Below are 20,454 nucleotides of genomic sequence, written 5' to 3'. Positions count from 1 at the left end.
AAAAAAAAACAGGTACTTATTAGGTTGGTTCCGCACACAGTTGCTAAATTTGTCATGTATGAGTACCAACTTAGCGTAGAGAGAGAAACCTTTTCGAACATTGCATGTGGTGGTACTCATATGAAACAAATTTCGACTCACAAAAGATAACTTGACATGACCACTGGCCAAGATTTAATCGCGACATTATAGGGTCCCTGAGGTGCACTAACGACGAATAGAAATGCTAAAATGACAGACTCAGGAACATATTCGGAAACTTGAGGTGCAGTCCTACTTTCAAAGTATGACAAAATTTATCTGTAAAATAGACGTGATCTACTCCTCATAAGGTTGCTGAGAACTCTTCGATAGCCCACGACCGGTTTCACCTTAAAAAACATCATAAACGAAAGATTCAGCTGGGTGAGTCTCCTGTGAAAAAAACCCGAATTGGTATACAAATGAATTTATTTTGCTTATTTCTGAACTGTTCACTGTGTAACATATTGGAGGACAAACTATTCTCCGATCGAGAACTACAGTGCTGGTGTCTCCACCGCAGATCGACAAAGATTTTGTTCATTAATTAGGAAACGGATAGGAAAACACGTCTCCCGGCCCAGTGTGATTATCAACTCTCTCCTTGTCTATGCGTGGCGATACCCTGATAAGGCAGTAGATCTGGAAAATCCGAACATCGGAATGAATCATCCATGAATGCCGTCTCAATGGCTGAGGGGAATTTATTGCAAAAGGTGTTCTGAGTAGAATGATCCCGAAAATACTCGCCTATGGAACTACTGCTTAGGAATATGACCAACAATGGACAAGTACACAAGCAAGAAGCACTATTTCAGTTGTATGTAGGCACCGGTGATTGCAAAGACTACGCAGCTGATTCGTTCAATCGATTGGAAATCTTGATACTCGGTTTGCGGACCGTTAGAACACTAACCGCTGTAAGTGTTAAACATGGGTAGGAACAACTAAGTGAAACGGTTCCTTCGCCCCCTCGGTTCAACAGCACCATTTACCCAACCTGTCAGGAAATTGAAAGATGAAACAATGGAATACAAATTCAAGCCGAAAGGTTATTGAATACTAATGAGTGAGACTCGGTTACTATGCAAAAGATATAAGTCCAGTACAAGACACGATATTATCAGAGTAGTACACACTAAAATGAAAAACCAAGTACAAGATAGAAAGATATCAGATAACACTTGGAAAACCTACGTCTCATCGTCCAGCTGAGAGAGCACCAGGTTGGAAAGGCAAGTAGACCATAGGAGCGAGAATAAGGCACAGGTGAGGGCTGACAGAACGTGGGCAAAGGAACGCACAAGCTGGAAATCAAAGAAAACAGCAGAGGAGGAAAAAAGCGGAGTGATAGATAGTCGATCGATTGACGTTTATTATGCTTGAGATCCATCCTTCGGATGTTAAGCGCTCTTCATGACGTGATCTGCTACCAGACATTTCCTATCTAAGCATGTGTTAAAAAAGGAACGAAACATACACAGAAAGATAGACGTATGTAAGAAAACCGCTGGAAGCTGATCGGCCATCCTGACCGAGCTACAGCGATTGGAAAATTAATCTTGAAGGTTTATCCACGGTGAGAAGACCAAAGGAGAGTAAGCGAATAAAGGGCGGCGAGCAACCGTAAAACGAAGCAAGCCAGCGTTACTATTCCATTGTACGTGGTGATAAGGGTGCAAAGATGACTCCTTTGAGCAGCCAGCATTTCCGTAGTTGGGAAAGCAGTGATGTTGTCCCTCATGAACAAGGACGCATAGAGTTGAGATAGCCCACAGTTTGACCGTGGTCGGCAGTAAATTATCGAGCACGATCGAAGGACAAGTGGATACTGTCGAGGAGAAAAAGAGATCCAACGTACATCCGATGTACTCAACAGAGTCCGTAGACAGCTTACGTCTTAAGTGCTGCGGCACTGAGTCAGGCATAACTGTACAATGATGTTTTGAGGAAAGAATATAGCGTGAGCTCGAAGTAGCTCAGTTGTTCAGGGGCAAAGTTCCTGCCCGGATGGTCCGTCGTTCCGACTCAACACTGACATGCCAACTACTCGTCTAAAATTAGGCAGTCTGGCAGTATCTCATCTTTCGCGCCCCCATCAAGCCACAAAGCAGGCAGGTACCGAAAGGGTGTTACAGCTGAACGATTACTAGCGGTTTATTATTAAGAAAGCGTGACTGAATAATCGTACGGGGGAATCGGATGCAACGACTAAGATATATGAACTCAAGGCTTCCCACTCAGTTGAAGGGAAATGGTCAAAGATTTGAGCGGTTGTGGGAAGAACAGAGCAATAAGACTCACCAGTCGAATTGAATACCAGTCTGTAGGTTCATGAGATTGCTTCTGAAAAAGGCGTTGCTGATGTCGAAAGAAACTGAACCACGGACCGAAGATTAAACTAGCAGGGCAGAGGGAGTAGGCAAGCCATGAGATTAGGCGGTAAGCAGCAAACGTAGAAGTCAGATGACGATCATCTGACGCAGGTTCAGATAGATGACCTTCAGCGGGCTCTTTCAGATCGAAGCTGAAAGAGACTGCCTTCATGATCACTATCATTACGCTGCCTGGAATTGAAAGAAGGGAGAATTTCGAGCGACGTGCAAGAAACCGACGGGAGTTAGTCGATAGAATAGCTACACACCGAAACATTTCACAACAATAAACCACAGTAATGGCATGCAAAACTGAGTGTGATCTAACATCAATGCGGTCAAGTGTGACAAATGGAGCTTGCAAAAAGTTAGGCCTTCTGGTGAAAGGAGACCATTTTGGGTGGTTTTAGAGTGAATGGACTTTTTGTCTAATTCACCACTAGCGAAAAGCCTGTGGAAAAAACGGAGACATGTACAACCTTTTGTGATTGCACAAAAGCTGCTTAAAAGCGCTCCCCCAATCGAGGTATGTCGCGCACCAAATGTCTACTTTGTTGCTTTGCAGGGAAAGTGATGAAGACTCGACTCCTTAGCTTTTATACTGTCAATGAGATGATTTTTAAGAAGAGAATGGTGGTGCGATCGTCGTCAATATTTAAATATGTTTACTAGTTTATTTTGGCTCTAGGTATGGTGGTAGTTGATCACGGAAACATGGTCTTATTGTAACAAAGGATAATAACTATGAGGAACACATATTTTATACACAGTACGGATGCGCACTTTAGGGAGCCTACCAGAAGGTACCGGAGAAAGACGAGTAAGGACCGGACGCTAAGGACCAACAACACTCCAGAGAGAATACTGAGTGTCAGTGTGCCTGGTAAATTTTTCTCTGTGAGGTAAAGTAAACGGATGAGCCCCAGTTTAAGTCTCTTATAGTGCAGAAAGATACATTACTGGGTCCCAAAAGTCGTATTAGGTCATACGACAAACTGTGCTGTTATTCAGCCGAAAGAAAAGAAACTCTGTGGTCAACGGATATGAGGCGTCTTGAGGTTTCGGATAATCGAGTCCTCAGGCTGGTGCCGACCAAATCACCATGACATCGTTAGTAAACGCGCGTCGGCCGATATGGTAGTGACTTCATCCAGGGTAACTACCGACTGCAACAGTTTCGTCAAACGCTTCATGGCAACCTATCGTCTAGCAAAAAAACAGCTCTGTGTTTTACGTCAGACTGGAATAAACGCTGCAGTGGACTGTAGTTCTGTGGGCCACTTGTGCCCAGATTGCCCGAATGAGCCGTCGAAGTGTAGGCTTCCTACATGTTTTTGATCGAATAACGCACTACGTATCTCCTTTTTTCCTTTTCCATCTCCTGGTAAATAGCATAATTCGAAAGGCCTGTCTGCTCCGTCCAATCAAGCCGATATCCGGTTCAAACCTAAACCACTGCCTACTATTTACCACAATAAGTAGGTTGGATTTCAAGTAAAGAACAACGGGGGTTGGATTTGGGTGGGAGTTGGAATGAATGAAAATTAAAAAACAATCATGCACAGTGAGCAGACATTATCAAATAAGAGCCCGGTAACGGGAGCAACATGTTTAAATATTGGGAGTTCGGTTGAGTTTATTGATTGTTAATCAGGCGGTAATGGATCTGTTCGTCGAGCTTGCCGAATAGATCAGCTGTCACACAATCAACAGCCAATAAGTGAGTGAATCAATGGTGTAACAACTAAGACAAGGTGGAGGAAAGAAGCGTGCGTCCCTAAGGTAGTAGCAAATCTGGAAAAGACCACGATTGTATGTCTTCACATGAGAAACCCACCTCGTTCTTGATGCCACTTCTCTGGATCCATGGCAAACTCACTGTTGAACGAAAAAAAATAATACAGGGGAATGGGGATCGGTTGAGTTTATTGATTGTTAATCAGGCGGTAATCTGTTCGTCGAGCTTGCCGAATAGATCAGCTGTCACACAATCAACAGCCAATAAGTGAGTGAATCAATGGTGTAACAAACTAAGGCAAGTGGAGGAAAGAAGCGTGTGTGCATAAGATAGTGGCAGATCTGGAAAGCGTCACAAATGTATGTTTTCACATGATAAACCTACCTCGTTCCTGGTGCCACTTCTCTGGATCCATGGCAAACTCACTGTTGAACGAAAAAAAATAATACAGGGGAATGGGGAAATCTATGTTAGAAGCACACTAAGAGTGGATTTCGCTCCCTCGACTCGACAAAGGAAAGGCGCACACACCAAATCAAACGATTTTCATCGCAGTCCATGGTTTATGAATGGTGAGAAACCGCCTTATAATAGGAGAAACTGGCAGATAGTAACCTAAGCTTCGGAAAAACAGAATATCCAGGCAGGCCATGAGTAAGAAGGATATGGAAAAACTGGTCACAACTAGATGATACAAAAACTTCGCGGATCAGACGAGCGTCTAGTAAAATGAACGCCTGTGTAGGAAAATATGGCAGGTTTTGGATTTAACCTTACCAATATGATAAAACGGCAACGCAGATTGTCAGCACCGGAATCACTGAAGCATGTAGGGGTTTCAGGGTGAACACGAGACCAAGACATCCGACGAGGCTCAGAACGACCGAATACCGCTCATCGTAAAAGCAGTGAAGTAAAAAGAGACCTGTAGAAATGGAAAACGGCCCAATGAGCTATGACTGATTGTGAGGGGAAAGGGGACAGGGCCGATTCAGAATGGTATGACTGCTAGCAAGGGTAGTGTTTATCTGAAACCATCTTGGTTGAATCGAGCGACAGAATGACTGGGTAAAAGAAGCCACTTGCCTGATAGTATTTCCAGGAATTGATTCAAAACGGCTGGTACAAGATGACTCCTGCCTGGCAAACCAAACAGAGTAAAGTGGAAAAGAGTTAGCTGCGTAACCAGACAGAATTCAAGTTTGACCACAAAGGACTAAAAAGTCACCAAAACAACAAATTGTCTGCTAAACATGATCAAATTGACAGAAGCGCCAATGTGCCCTTTTTTATGGTGTATTGAGACGATCATACATCGTCTCTAGATTCGTTTTGGCATTCTTCTAAGTGATCTGAACAGTTTCCGCGCAACATCGAACCGTGTTCCCCGTCATTACACAATCAATGACATTGCATCATGATTCCCAGTGCGTAACAAACCTAGCCAGCGACATATTCTGAACCTCCGCACCCTTAGTCTATCACTTATCAGAATTCAACTCCGAACTGGTGCAAGCGAATCCGACCTCCACCAATCGACTTCCCCTGTTTAGGCTTGGGCAACCTGGCAGTATCCCAGCCGTCGTGCTTCCTTCGGGTGGCATGGCAGCTAGGCAGCGGAAGGGTGAGCTAGCTAAACGATTTCTTTCTTTTCTCTTTTCCCCACGCTGCAGGAGGGGCGGGTCATGAACAGTAAAGTTAGTCCCGAAAAGCTTGACTGTTGCTTCGGATTACTCCAAAGTGAGAAATGCTCTAAACTCGCTAGAAAATCCCACACAGACACACTGAACTTAGAAAGTACAGCCAGAGGTAAAAAGCTGCTTGCAACAATTCAGCTAACCAATACTTTCGATAATTAGTCCATAAGTCCGATCCACTACCGCCGAAGGCGCATTTTTCATACACAACGGTTCAGCTCCTCTGATGATACGTATTCCCATCAGTCTCGAACGTCTGGCTAGGGAATGTTTTTTGCGCTGCACCAAGTTTGTTTTGGTCCATACAAATACGATCGATTCAACCTTAATTTACGCGTGACATGAAGAGAATTGTTTAAACCCGCATTTCCTGGACCCAAGTGGTTAGAGCCCGAATTTACTGACCGGAAGGTCCGTGGTTCGAATCCGACCTCCGCCACTCGCTTCCCCTGTTCTAGGCTTGGGCAACCTGGCAGTATCCCAGCCCTCGTGCTTCCTTCGTGTGGCATGGCAGTAGGCACCGGAAGGCTGCTACAGCTGAAGGCTTTCTTTCTTTTCTACTTTAGTGGAGGACTCCGCCGCCGGTGGACACGACCTGAATGCGTCATGTTTTGCACAAATTACTTTCCTGGGTTACTCAGATGCTACAGCTGAACGCTTTCTTTCTTTTTCCTTGACTAACAGTTTGTTTGTACGCACCACACAAAGAAGTTGGTACTTAACAGCCAAACTCGGCTCCTGCCCAAGATAGTCGAATCTCTATTGAAGCTGACGTGTGCCGAGGCAATCAGTCGCTCGGTTTATTTCTATCATGCGATGACTCGTCTTGCTGATTTACGGTCAGGTTAACAGTCTCAAGTACGTCAAATTCCTATGCATTCAGTTCTCCTCATATACAAAAAGAAGCCTCATGATTGGAAGGATTGAATCCAACGAATATGACTTTTCCATCAGCTGATTGCTGGCGTTCCAGAACAGGGTTGGAGTGGCATGATGGGCAGGTTCCTGGGTAGGTGAGCCATTGTAGGCTGGTGAAATCATTACGGCGCGCAAGTTATCAGACGACATGTCAGGTTAGACAAAAATAATGGAGCTGTGGCTATGATTCGACACTGGGTTTACGAAGCTTACCCTCCCCCAAACCAGCCTGTTTAAACAAGTCTGGTTTGTAACACTGCTGCTTCAGCGAAGTAAAATAAACTGTTGTTCCGAGAGTTTACGACTCCGGCTGACTTTCTTGGTTTTTTGCACTCGTTCAGATGCGGTGAGTACGGAATGATTGAACTGGATGGAATTTTCGACCACTGAGTGCTAAATTCTTTGGTAAGTAATCGGAAACCCTTGAAAGTTAGTTCCTTAACCTTCCTTCATTACAGAAATCGTATTGAATGAAACATACACATCGCAAGTCACAGAAGACGTCTGAAAGAAACCGGGATAACCACCAAATACCCAGCCACCTCAAGTTTAAGTGCCGCAACGGGTTCTGTCGTACAAAGTCTACCGTTGGAACTCCCAGTCTATTTGGAAATCGATCCTACTGTCCCTACATATGGGGGATCAATCAGGTACAGTGAATTACATCGCCACATCATGTTAGAATAAGCGGAAAGCATCTTTACAAGCGAAAAACCAAATATGGGAAGAACACACAAAACGAAAATTGGGAGGGAAACTTAAAACCACACAACCAGTATACGAACCACCTTTGTGCTCACTTACGAAAGCCCTGATAAATGGGAATGGAGAAAAATAGTGGACTGATACACAAACTCAAACCAAATCAATACAATATTGATTTACGCAAAAAGATATACTCAAAACCGGTGATGAAGATATTGATATACGTGTGCGTTTGAGAGATACCTATAAGAATAAGGTTTGCAACCAGTTTCTGGTCTGCGGATTCGGAGAGTTATAGTGTGACCAGTGAGTGTGCCACAAGAATGCTTGCCGTACACCTTAGTTGATCGTCCCAAGCAAGGCCACCGTGGGCTATGTGATCGAACAGCTTAACTACAATGTCAATTAAGACCAGATCACAGCTAGATACCAACCGGATACGATGTTAATCAAAGCCTGATAGCCTTACCACCCAATCATCAACGGGAACGTTACTAACGCTGATGAAACTAGCCACTGGGTGCACAAACATTATGCATCACACAGGGTACGTAAATCGAAGACCATGAATGCTCGTAGAAGGTAACCCGGAATTACAAGGTCTTTAAAAAGCAACTTCCAAGATGATATAGTGTTTATTTGGGTCCCATAAACTCCAATGAATGAAGTAAGCGATGGTGCTATCCAAGTTATTCACAAACAACCGAGCTCGGTTAATAGCATTGCCAATAGGACTGATTGTCATGCTCCGCACAGCTGACTGATAAATAGTAAGTAGCTTTTAGGTGTCATTGTCACCACCATTAACAGCATAGCATCGGAGTTCAACAATGGTGCTTGGCTGTCGTACAAACATGATTTATCTAGTGGCCTTTATGTGTCTCAATACGGTAAGAATCCAAATGAAAAACCGAAGCTCCGACAAGAAAACGCACAGTATTCTGGGACTGGACGGACATGTTTTTGTACGTTTATCATTGTCTAGCGTGACAGGATAGCAGCAGAGCATCGCTGATTACATCAAATAATGCCCATCTTCCCGTAAGGGCGCGTGGCCGACCTCCACAGGTACAGCAGAACCTGGGCGCAACTTTTGGCGAGTAGTGCGAAAACCGAGATACGATAGAGAGGTATTGCATTTCCTGTTCGGATTCACAGGTAGTGCAAATTTCGTAAAAATGCAGAGAAGCTCGAAAAAATAATCTCCCGTGTAGGAGTTTGAACAATACACCACTCAACTACGAATGCCTCATCAGGGTAATGTACCACTGAGCATCGCTCGATGACGTAGTTCACACCAGGTGATCTGACTGTTCGAGTAATGACTTGCCACATCCACGTGAATTGAGAGATGTCCTCTTTTATTCCTAGATCCTTGGAGTTTCATTCACGGTAAAATCAACCAGACTAAAAGAGAATAAATACACTTTGCATCTGTTTCATCGCTATCTTTAATCCACCTGAAAATCCACTTCGTCTGTGTCACTAGACTCGACGCAAGTTAGGAACCCCAGAGTGCGGTTAAGATTTGCCAACTATGACTGCATAACTTGGTTGTAGATGTTCTGTGCGAATTTGAGAACGGAGTATCAAGAAAGAGAGACTACGGATGTGAGAAATACACTCAGCCGGAAAGACTTCCTCTAGGAACGACCATTTTATGTTGGTATCTTGGTGTGCGTTCCCATGGTTACTTCCCCCCAAGAAGATATAACTTCCAGACGGCCTCGAAGACCGGCTTTCCAGGCATACTGAGAATGTTCACGATGCTGAAAACCAGATCTTTCCATGTTTTACACGTTCATGGTGTGTTCGGCGGTACCAATCACCAAGACTTGGCTCTAATCACTGGTCCAACTAAAGCACGGAAGAGTTCATCTAGAAGGCATACTTGTTTGTGATACTGGAAGTAGAAAAGACAAGTTAATCCTTGGGACTATGTACCTGAGTTGTTGGCTAGCTCTCCGAACCTGGCAGTCATCTTGCTACGAACAAACCGGCTATCAAGTAGCAAGGTTACACACATGCCGGAACATTGCCAGTGTGTCTTGTTATGAAGGACGCACGTCTAAGACGACTGAATGGTTGTGGTAAGTCTTCCTCCGAACGCTTGGAGTTTAGCAACAGGATAGAAAAAGAACTGTGTACCAAGATATGGACAAGCTGAAACGCACTGTAGACATCTGAATCAACAGATGACGTCAAAACTGGCGCCGAATGCAAACATAATGATCAGAGTCTTCCTGAAGGCATGCACAACAAGAGACGAAACAAAGCACTTGTGGTAACAAAGATCTGATAGTGTTCCCACTGTGGCGACGAATCTAAACACTTTAAATGTTTCCCAAAATGGAAAAGGGCATACGATTTGCTTACCTTGCCACTTGAAGCAGGCGTAAGACAACATATGAGTAACGCGACACAGAAGGCATAAACTCAATACGAGAGAAACCTTCCACACAGTCTGAACTAGTACAGAATGGCAGCAAGACAAGAGCTCTCCGAAGAGAATGGACCGAAAGCTTTCGAACGACAACAGTTCACGTTCCATTTCGGTCAACAATGATTCGTCCCACGAGGATAAATCCATAGTTTCCAATGGCAAACTCAGAGGGTTATCCTCTTCAGTCATCTTTATGTTTAATTTGAAACGGAGAGGGAGACATAGACAACTGTAAAGAGATACGAACACAAGTGAATTATAGTTAAAGAGGATAAGTTGTAACTTTTTTAAGAAAGAAAATTTTCTCAAGACTAAGCTGAAAGAAAGGCTGTGTTGATAGCATACACTACGACTATGTACCTGAGTTGTTGGCTAGCTCTCCGAACCTGGCAGTCATCTTGCTACGAACAAACCGGCTATCAAGTAGCAAGGTTACACACATGCCGGAACATTGCCAGTGTGTCTTGTTATGAAGGACGCACGTCTAAGACGACTGAATGGTTGTGGTAAGTCTTCCTCCGAACGCTTGGAGTTTAGCAACAGGATAGAAAAAGAACTGTGTACCAAGATATGGACAAGCTGAAACGCACTGTAGACATCTGAATCAACAGATGACGTCAAAACAGTCTCCGACTGCAAACATACTGATCAGAGTACACAGAACGGCATGCACAACAAGAGACGAAACAAAGCACTTGTGGTAACAAAGATCTGATAGTGTTCCCACTGTGGCGACGAATCTAAACACTTTAAATGTTTCCCAAAATGGAAAAGGGCATACGATTTGCTTACCTTGCCACTTGAAGCAGGCGTAAGACAACATATGAGTAACGCGACACAGAAGGCATAAACTCAATACGAGAGAAACCTTCCACACAGTCTGAACTAGTACAGAATGGCAGCAAGACAAGAGCTCTCCGAAGAGAATGGACCGAAAGCTTTCGAACGACAACAGTTCACGTTCCATTTCGGTCAACAATGATTCGTCCCACGAGGATAAATCCATAGTTTCCAATGGCAAACTCAGAGGGTTATCCTCTTCAGTCATCTTTATGTTTAATTTGAAACGGAGAGGGAGACATAGACAACTGTAAAGAGATACGAACACAAGTGAATTATAGTTAAAGAGGATAAGTTGTAACTTTTTTAAGAAAGAAAATTTTCTCAAGACTAGGCTGAAAGAAAGGCTTTGTTGATAGCATACACTACTTACCAGGTTACTGAAGACCCTCCGATAGCTCACTACCCGTTTTACTCTTCCTGAGGGTCACCAGATAGGCACACTTAACACCAAATGATTGAATCGCTTCAGTCGCGAACCAGTTAGTCCTCAAGTAGGACTTAATGCAGATAAAAAGTTGGGGACTACGCCTAGCTGATGAGCCCAAGGAATGGCAACTGGAGCGGCGGACTGTCGAGCAGACATCAGGAAGCTTTTAAAAGTGTGTTCTGTCGTACCAACTGGGAAATAAGGGGGTTTTATGCAGCACATTCAACCGAATGACATCATATCATGAGCTCGGGATAGCTTAGTCTTTAAAGTGCCAACATACTGACCGAAAGACCATGATTCGAGCCCAACCTCAGCATCTAAACCGCTCTTGTATAGGCCTGGGAAACCTGGCAGTATTTGAACCCTCGTGCTTCCTTCGGGTGGTATGACAGTCAGGCACTGAAGGATATTAAGGCCGGACGATTATTTTGATTCTTTTTTATACCATAAACAAGAGATTTGGTTGGGTTTCTCGTTAATACCGACAGAATTTGCAAGCGGGTGAATTTCTGCAACAGACAGTCTTTGTTTAATGGCGAGCTAGTTAAATTCAGATGAAGCAGATACTTCCATAAAAATCTGGAGAGTTTGAGAAAGGTGAAGAAAATGATAACGGGCTTCGGAGAATAAGGTTGATATTCATATTCTGCGAACGGTAGCTCTGGTTCGTGGCTGGCATATGGCCTGACAATCAAGTACAACACGCCCTCCATAAGGAACAATCCACATATGGAAACAGTTTTTTAGTCTGCTATGGATTTATCGAAGCCCCATTAAAACAGGCACCAACCTGGTTACTTAAACAAAAAGGAGGCTAGATGCAAGGAATCTAATCTAAAGTAAAAACAAGGGTCACTGCCGAGTGGCTTCATGATGTGCCGAAATTCTTGAACCTAAAACTGAACGAGCTTAGGGTTCTATTTAGTAAAGCAGGTGAAGACAGGACGTATAGAATACACGGCCGCGAAAACCCGTTAATGAGGGCTACCCGTCGGGAGAAGCAATATCTCAAATTCATGGTCTTCATTCTTTATGAGTTTTGCGGGTTTACGACCACGCACGTGGTGACATTCACTGACTCATACCTAACTGTCACGAAAAGGAAACAAAAAAAAACAAGTTAATGCGACGTGTTTGTGCGTATGAGAAAATAGACAAGCCTCGCGATCCAGTGAGCGACTTTGAGTTGAACAGTCAAGTATATGGGTGACTCGGTCGCTACAGTATGCGTTCACATCTGATGGTGAAGCATTTGAAGGAGACTCATGGGACAAAAAGCCCAACTCCAACCAGGATTCTGTGTTCGTCAGAACTCTAACCATTGACCAACCCGGTATGAGAGACCCTGTGAGTGTCGCGGGGACAACCCTTACTATAGGTCAATGGGCCGCTGAGGTGCGCAAACCGTCACACCACGGTAAGGTCCAGTCTCTTCGTGACGGTCACTTGAAACCCAGCTGTTTATGATCCTCTTCGACTGAATGTGCTGCACCAGGTCAACTCATGTCCCAGCTGGTACGATATTTGAGATAACGCAGCATATTTTCATGAAGGAAACTATTCACAAGGGTATTGAAAACTCTTCGACAGCCCACGATCGGTTTCGCCTTTCTTGGAGCTTAGCAAGTAGTCACAGTCCCTGAGTTTTTGTCAACCTTTTATTCTACTTGAACCCAACTGGACACTCATTTGCATATCAAGTTGGCTTTCACGGGAGACTCGCCTGAAGCCCAGCTGTTGTGCTTCAGCAACCATACGAGTAGGGTATTACGGCAATATGATGCGGCATCTCGAGTAAAACGTGAGAGGGCCTGGTGGAGCACATTCAGTCACGGAATCAAGTCTAACAACCCCGGCCTGAGGCAAACTGGATGAGTTTGAAGCGTAGTTGGCGTTCAATTTTCTTATCAAAACGGCATCACCCTAAAGTACTGGAAGTCAGCCACAGTCTGATGAGTCGGAGTGGATAACATGACGTACTAGGTATGGAAAAAACCAAGTGCTTTTGGAATTGTCTTGGAAAAGGTTTTTGGCTTCACACGATTTTTTTTTAAAATGTGAACGAGATGCACAACCTATGATATTAGTATGGATGAAGTTGTTATATAAAATGTCAGTAGACAGAAGTACTACAGCATTGTGCTATCCTTGTCTAGAAATCTAGCTAATTCACTCGGACAATCTACTCGCAAATAGGTGACTGTTTTTGCACCCGAAAAAGTGGGTATCCAGGTAATCGCGATCAATCTAACCATCGATGTCCCTTCGGGAAGAGAACGTCTGTTCTTCTCGGGGAGTCAACAAGAAGGGAAACAAACAAACCAAACACGAAAATGGAACGAACAGAAATCACTATTTTCGCGTTGTAGTGTGACTTTATTATGTACAAAAACTAATCATGAAAGACACTGCATTCAGGTTTGTCGCAGCCAGTTGGTCCAACTAAACGAAGTGTAAAGAACTCCAGAATCCGACTGTTCCACTGAAACCGTAGCCAAAACAAGGATTTTCCTGACGCTGTTTGCCAGACGAAGTCTCGCAGCCAATTGATGGGGCAGGACAAGTTCGTCAGGTAGATGAACAACGATGATGTGACTTGCGTGAAACAAAAGCGGATCACCTAAAAACATACAAAGGGAAAAACAGTTGGTATCAGAAAGGAGAAAAGCAAATCGAGGAAAAACAGAAGCTAACTCATACCAACACGGAAGTTACCTGGGTAGACCAAAAAATCTCCACCCATTTTGGCGCTTGAAGTAGTGATGTAGAAGCCTTTCGACCAAAGACTTGAAAACACACGGCAACGGAGACGCAGTCGCTCCAAGTTTGGTAGCCTCACAGGAATGGACGAATCAGGCTCAGTTTGGGATCGAACAACTATAAGGTTTAGTTGTTCAAAAAGCCAAGAGGCAACTGTAATTGCGAAGATATTGGATGGGAAGCGATGGAGAAAGAAGGAACATTAGCTTCATACATCTATTTGCATAGCAATCTGGCTTTGCCGGTACTCAATCGGTACCCAGCTGAATCTCTCGTCTACGATGTTCTTACAATGCGGCATCCCAAGGAAGGTTGACATAAGAAGCACCTTAAATGCAGGAGTGTATTGGTTCCGAATACAGCATTCCCATCTTTACATGAGACCTTTGTCTGGGAAACGCCCTTGGGAAAAAAACCGGCGAATCGGATATTTTTACGGCGTGAGCCTTCCGTACTAACTTTAAATTGCGGTGATCGAGCAGGAAACTCTCCACCATCGTGGAGGAGCACTCAGCTAGAAGCAAAGAATTTTTCGCAAGAGTGATTAGAAGTTTCATCAACTCATTCACGAACTCAAACTCGTCAACGAAATCAAACCAGTTTAACTCATTCTTAAGAAGCTAAGCCATGCAAATCGATAACCAGTGCATAGTTGAGTGCGACTCAACCACTCGTGTGCGAATTCCAGACAGTTTAAGAAAACAGCTCAGCCGACGGTTCAGGTAGCTTCATTTTCTAGTGTACCCCAGGTGGGGTGAACCAGGCTTGGGCAACCTGGCAGTATCCCAGCCCTCGTGCTTCCTTCCTTAGGTGGCATGAGCCGACGGTTCAGGTAGCTTCATTTTCTAGTGTACCCCAGGTGGGGTGAACCAGGCTTGGGCAACCTGGAAGTATCCCAGCCCTCGTGCTTCCTTCCTTCAGGTGGCATGACAATTATGCACCGAAAGAGTGCTGCAGCTGAACGATTTCCTTTTTTCTGTATCCCAGGTGCCTGAGCGTGCTTCTCAGCATGAAGAAACCCCAGGTAAACCCTCCTGCAAGCCCCCTCCAGACGCACTCTCGGACTGGACAAAAGTCGATTCATTAAAAAATATTACGCTATGCCCCGTTTTATCGGAGCTGCAACAAACGTTTATTGAAACAATACGGCATATCAGCTAAATTGTGGATCTAAATCATTGTAACTAAAAATCAAAGGCTACACGGAGGAGACTGTTCTTAACAAGTTAAAGAAATGATTCAGGAACTAGGAACCCATCTCACCAAGTCTGCCCCAGAAAGGACGGATAAACGTGGGCGGATTTGAACAAGGGTGACAGGAAAAACCGACACGTTCTGTTAGGATGACGTAATGAGCAACAACAGTGAAGTCAGATAAAATGTCACGTAACACAGAAGGTCGAACGTCAGAATCCAATGAATTCGGTGTGCAAGAGGAGAACTGACCTTCGCAAAGCCCACCATTTAGAACTGAATCTGGTACAGGAGTATAGTCCACTTCACCAGGACGTATCCATTCCAAAGGGGTGGGACGGGGATTGTGTCGAGGAATGGGATCCTCGTAGTTTTCATGTATGGGAAGAGTATCACCTTCATTGAGAACAGGTTCCGCGGTCCGTCCGCGGTCATAATAGTCAATGAGACTAGTCAAAGTAGGTGCGTCGGTTACGTCTGAATCTTCTTCCGAATTGTTAAAATCCATGTGATCATCCTCCTCGCCTTGTGTAATGATATCGCACCCGCTCGATCGAAGTCGTTTCTTATGAAGACGAATCATCTTGCGCCGTTGGCGAACGGAAACTACGGAGGATAAGTAAAGGTTCAACGAATTAAAATTCCTCTAAAGATAAAAAGGAGCAGAATTGCTCAATGGTTAGAGTGTGAATTTACTGAGAGAAAGGTTCGTGGTTCGAACCCAACCTCTGCCTCTTGACGTCTCCTTTCTATGTTTGAGCAACCTACCAGTATCCCAGCCCTTGTGCTTCCTTCCGATGGCATGGCAACTAGGCACTGAAAGTGTTACAGCTGGACAATTTAAAGATAAAAAACTGAAAACTGGAGAGTAGTTCCAGCTGATAAAACCCAATTGGTCATGGATAGGAAAGCTCACGCGAGACAATGCGGTTCATTCGAATACGGACACGTTTTGTGCTTGTCCAGATCTGCTTTATAAGCAGGTCGGCCGATTTAGTATTGGACTGATGTGCAAAATATTACATTCTCCAAAAAAGGTCAAGAAACTTTTGACGATTTCGGTCCAACTTTTCCCAGTTTCTTCAGAGAGAAGGAAACGCGGACACGGCTCGGTGTGAAATGGATCCCCATCCACTAAACACGGAGATTAAATGTGCTGGGTAACTTCATTCTCGACTAATTACTTTGACAACATACTTATCGGATGATCTGGATGCAATACAGTGAATTACGAAATGCGCATTGGGGCATGGGCTCAACGGTGGTGCGTTCAGGCCAACGTCAACAAAGATTTGAAAAAAAATACTGGTGAATCGACCTACTCACTCAATGATAGCTTAACTATGCAGCTATGATCAAGTCCCACATCGTGAGAAGTGCAATCTTACTGTGCTTCAAAGGTAGGACGCAGATCGTTGGATTCAGTCAAAAAGACGCCGGGCGACTGGAGGCGTCGGAGACAGGCAGTTGAAAAGCTACATGACCGAAAAAATTATGAAGCCACAGGATGCAACATTTGTTAGTTCATGCACTGATCGCTTAAGTGGCAGATCGCCAATACAGGTCAACGAGGAGCTGGGTAATGTCTGTAGCGCCAGTAGCTCAACCTCAAAAAGGAAGGCAAGTCCTCTTAGGTAGTGGCGAACAACTTGAAAGCGCACACAAATGTGTTTGAATACAGAACCAGATACACTAAAACCAAATCCCTTCCCCACTAAAAGTGAACAAAAAAGCATGGAGCTATATCAGGTAAAAATACCAAAGTACCCCCACGTTTGGAGTGGGGGGGGGGCTGTGCATTTCATCAGCATGTATGACAGCGACGCGAAATCTAACTCTCTTATCTTTGGACTACACGGGTTGGAACAGCGGACCACTACGCTAAATTTGGTGTACCATGGATGGAGAAGCCTAAGGACGATCGACCAAACAGCTCAAACTGAAGGACAAAAACTCAACGAATTCCAAGGCCACGAAAATGTTTCAGAGGATCTGCTGCTGTCAATGATGTTTTGTGAAAGAGCAAACATTTTGGCGGACAGTGACATCCTGTCCTTATTGTCTAAGCCCTAAGTGTATATCAAAAGGAAAGTTGCAAAGGAGACAGAAATTGTTAAATGGTCAGGGTGTGAGGCTACTGATCTAAGCTATGACCCGAAACCCGGCGTTCCGAGTGATCCCGTCCCATCTTGGTCAACTCGGCTGTATCCCAACCCTCGTATTTCATTCAGGCCGAATGAAAGCCGAGCGCTGAAGAGGTACGATGGCTGAACAAAAAAATATATACTAATGTAACTTACACTGCTCTTAGAGACGTCAGGAGTTCACCAACTTTGAAGGCACTTTGAAGTCGACAGACTTTTCCCCCTATTGTTTCCAAACACCCTATCACACTTTCTTTCTATCGAGATCAGATGTACTGCGTCAATCTCACTGTCAAGGCATTGTTCCACCAAAGCTGCGATACCGAAACCTCGCACTTCATTGAAAATTTACGGAACGATTCTTTCATCCGCAAAATATTGCACTCCAGAGCTTGTGCGACTCTAATGTAACCAAGTGCTGTCATATTTGCCGCATGGATGGAGACGACGATGTAGTCTGAAACCACAGGCGGTGCGAGTCGTGAGGTCGATTCCCCACCAGCAAACCGTCCGAGTGATTTGGATGAAATCCGATATGCGGAGTCTAAACGCCACAGGAGGAAAATTCATCCCACATACAAGAGAAGTTAATAATGTCGACAGACTGTAAGTTAAAAACCTATATAAACCACCTAGCGTCTCTAAACTCTCCGATGACTGAGGACAGTGGATTGTGTTAAAGTTACGGAAAACCAAGATCATTTGATGGAGCTGGAAAGTTGGCATCTTGCGGAGGATATCGATATCTAGGAGGGGCAGCGTGGGCTGAAAACCTTCGGCAATTTTCTGTGGTTTCTTTCAGGATATCCCACGTATCGAAAAATCAACCTAACGCAGTATGAAAGACAGTTATATTCGTTCTTTGCTGACCAACAACTGAACAGAAAAATAACCCCGAATCTAGAGCTTAGAACTTGCACCTCTAAGAAGGAAAATCCCATTATAAACGAGCGATTCAGCTGGTTCTAGGTGAGTCTATCACAAAACAAAACTGGTTTATGAATGAGTGGAGTCCACCAATTTCGTTCAAGTAGAAAATAAGGTTGTCGGAAACACAGGGGACTGTGCCTATAAGATGAGCTCGAAGAAGGACAAACCGATTGTAGACTGTCGAAGAATTTTCAGCAACCTTATGAATGGTACATCACACCCATATATGAAAATCTCCTATCTTAGGGGGTGCCACTGTGTGTGAAACAAATCAATGAATTATATGAGGATGAACGGGTACGTCAAAAAACAAGAGCTTACGTTTCTTCGACTCGTCAGACAACTGCGCAGCATCCCCGCCCCGTGCATGGCGCTGTTTGCTTACCGCAAGGCCATGGACAAGCTGACCATAATAGCCACTCAATTCTAGACGACGTTTGGCTTGGAATAATTCTTGCTAGAGCAAAAACAGGATAGAGGAAGGAGTAACATCAAGAAGAACGAAATCCACTGGAATAATACCACTAAGCCTGATCAGGTTAGCCCTTCCTGACAGGATGAGACCGCTGAAAGCCAAGCTAATCCGCCCTCTAGTCCCGAACAGACGTGACCTTCGACATAACATGATGCCCGCGACTAACCTCCTTGAAATGATCTGGTCCTTTTTATACTGCACCGTAGAAGAACCATACATGAGAAGTCGGAAGAACGAAAACTTACCAAGCAGCGTTTCTGACGAATCACAAGAATACAGTATATTTTCAGCTAAGTTTGACCCTGGTTACCTGTTGACAGCGAACCTACCATTTCTTTCCTGTTCAAATCAACTGCCGCAGCAAAGTCACTTTTCTGTTCAGAGGTAGGTGAGTTCACCTGGCTGATGGGAAGAGGAACAGTGAGGCCGCCAATCACACGAGAATTGAGTAGATGAGCTGTCTCTTCAAAACTAAGTCGCACGGGTAGTCTGTTGGGAACGTTGGAAGAGGAGCCGGATGACTTGGCAGTCATCTCCACGGAGTAAGAGGCCCGTCCAATTATACGACAATCTTCACGCAGCCATTTTGCCGCTAATGAAGTGAAGAATACAGCAAAAATCCAAGTAAGGATTTAGGAGGAAGGACGGAAAAATTCTCATACACCGCCAATAGACAGAATAATGCAAGCAACACGCGTCAACGAAACATGGGGTTCAACTATCAAACATAGAGTCATGTTAATGCAGGGTTCCACAGTAGTACTCGAACCAGAATCATTGCCCAGGTTTTTACATCTTAATCGACCACTGTTTCTTCAATGACCAAGAAACGGTCTCGATCAAACAAGTATGAGAGAACAAAACTCACCTAAAACATACCTGAAGCTGTCCACACTAGAAATTCACCACAACCGGTCACCGAAACACACCAACGATGAGAAGTAGGGAATTTTGGGTGGACTAGATCACATGGCACCTCAGCCATTGTGAGCTGCAAACAAATGAAATCTGGTCAGTTGCATACGTCTAAATGATTACGATAAACATCGTTACCGGATAGGGACAGAAAACAATTACACCAGACGAAAAAGTTTGTCAACAGATCAAAACTTCAAGCAACCTGGTGACATGAATGAATGGACAAAATGGAACTATCAGCCTAATACTAATAATAAGTGCGCACCGAACGACCGCCTTTACACCAACGGCTAGTCATATTGCTGTGATTTTCAGATATGTTCATTCGCTCTCCCGAGAATTATATTGTGTATACATACGTTACATTTTGGCATCATCAGGCAAATCCAAATAGCTGACGAAGATCCAGATTGATAGAAATTTGGGGGGTTTGTCTGCTTGATGGGTCGAAGAAGGGTGACACCGTTGGTGGAGTTTCACCAGTCTTGTGAACAGTGTCAGTTGAAGGGAGATCCAGATAGGAGGAAGGGTAAGTGTCATAAACAGTCGTATCCATCAGGAGACTGAGGTTGATAACGTTGTCTATCACTTTCAGCCACGCATGCCCTTTTTTCGTCATTTTTATTTCCAATAGCAGTATGTCTACGAAATGGAATCGGCATACAAATCGTGCAAACCGATTCTCCGAGAACAGGAGTGACTGGTGGACACAGCTGACGAGCTCTTACTCTTGTTCAACTCAAAAATTCCGCGAACCGGCAGGAAATGTTTGACATCAACCTCGGGCTAACGGGATTCAGTCACGACCGAACCGTCAATGCCATGAATGATTGGATTATTAGTTGTAGGTGGTCGTGGAATTT

General features: G+C 44.3%; 1 protein-coding gene across 1 annotated transcript in view; it reads right to left on the bottom strand.

The window, feature by feature from the left end:
- The window catches only part of T265_10830 (hypothetical protein), a gene marked incomplete at both ends in the record, with an annotated part of 46,914 nt that overhangs the window by 13,790 nt on the left and 12,670 nt on the right, over nt 1–20,454 (bottom strand). The window contains 9 exons of the mRNA XM_009177309.1: nt 1,219–1,328; nt 2,326–2,588; nt 4,519–4,559; nt 10,690–10,777; nt 13,886–14,083; nt 15,377–15,770; nt 17,559–17,812; nt 18,520–18,655; nt 19,003–19,265. Of these exons, the coding sequence (XP_009175573.1) occupies nt 1,219–1,328; nt 2,326–2,588; nt 4,519–4,559; nt 10,690–10,777; nt 13,886–14,083; nt 15,377–15,770; nt 17,559–17,812; nt 18,520–18,655; nt 19,003–19,265 (1,747 nt within the window). The remainder of the gene's footprint in view (nt 1–1,218; nt 1,329–2,325; nt 2,589–4,518; nt 4,560–10,689; nt 10,778–13,885; nt 14,084–15,376; nt 15,771–17,558; nt 17,813–18,519; nt 18,656–19,002; nt 19,266–20,454) is intronic.

This window comes from Opisthorchis viverrini (genome assembly GCF_000715545.1).
Source record: "Opisthorchis viverrini unplaced genomic scaffold opera_v5_412, whole genome shotgun sequence".
Lineage (NCBI taxonomy): Eukaryota > Metazoa > Platyhelminthes > Trematoda > Opisthorchiida > Opisthorchiidae > Opisthorchis > Opisthorchis viverrini.
This window is presented reverse-complemented; position numbering and strand designations above follow the sequence as displayed.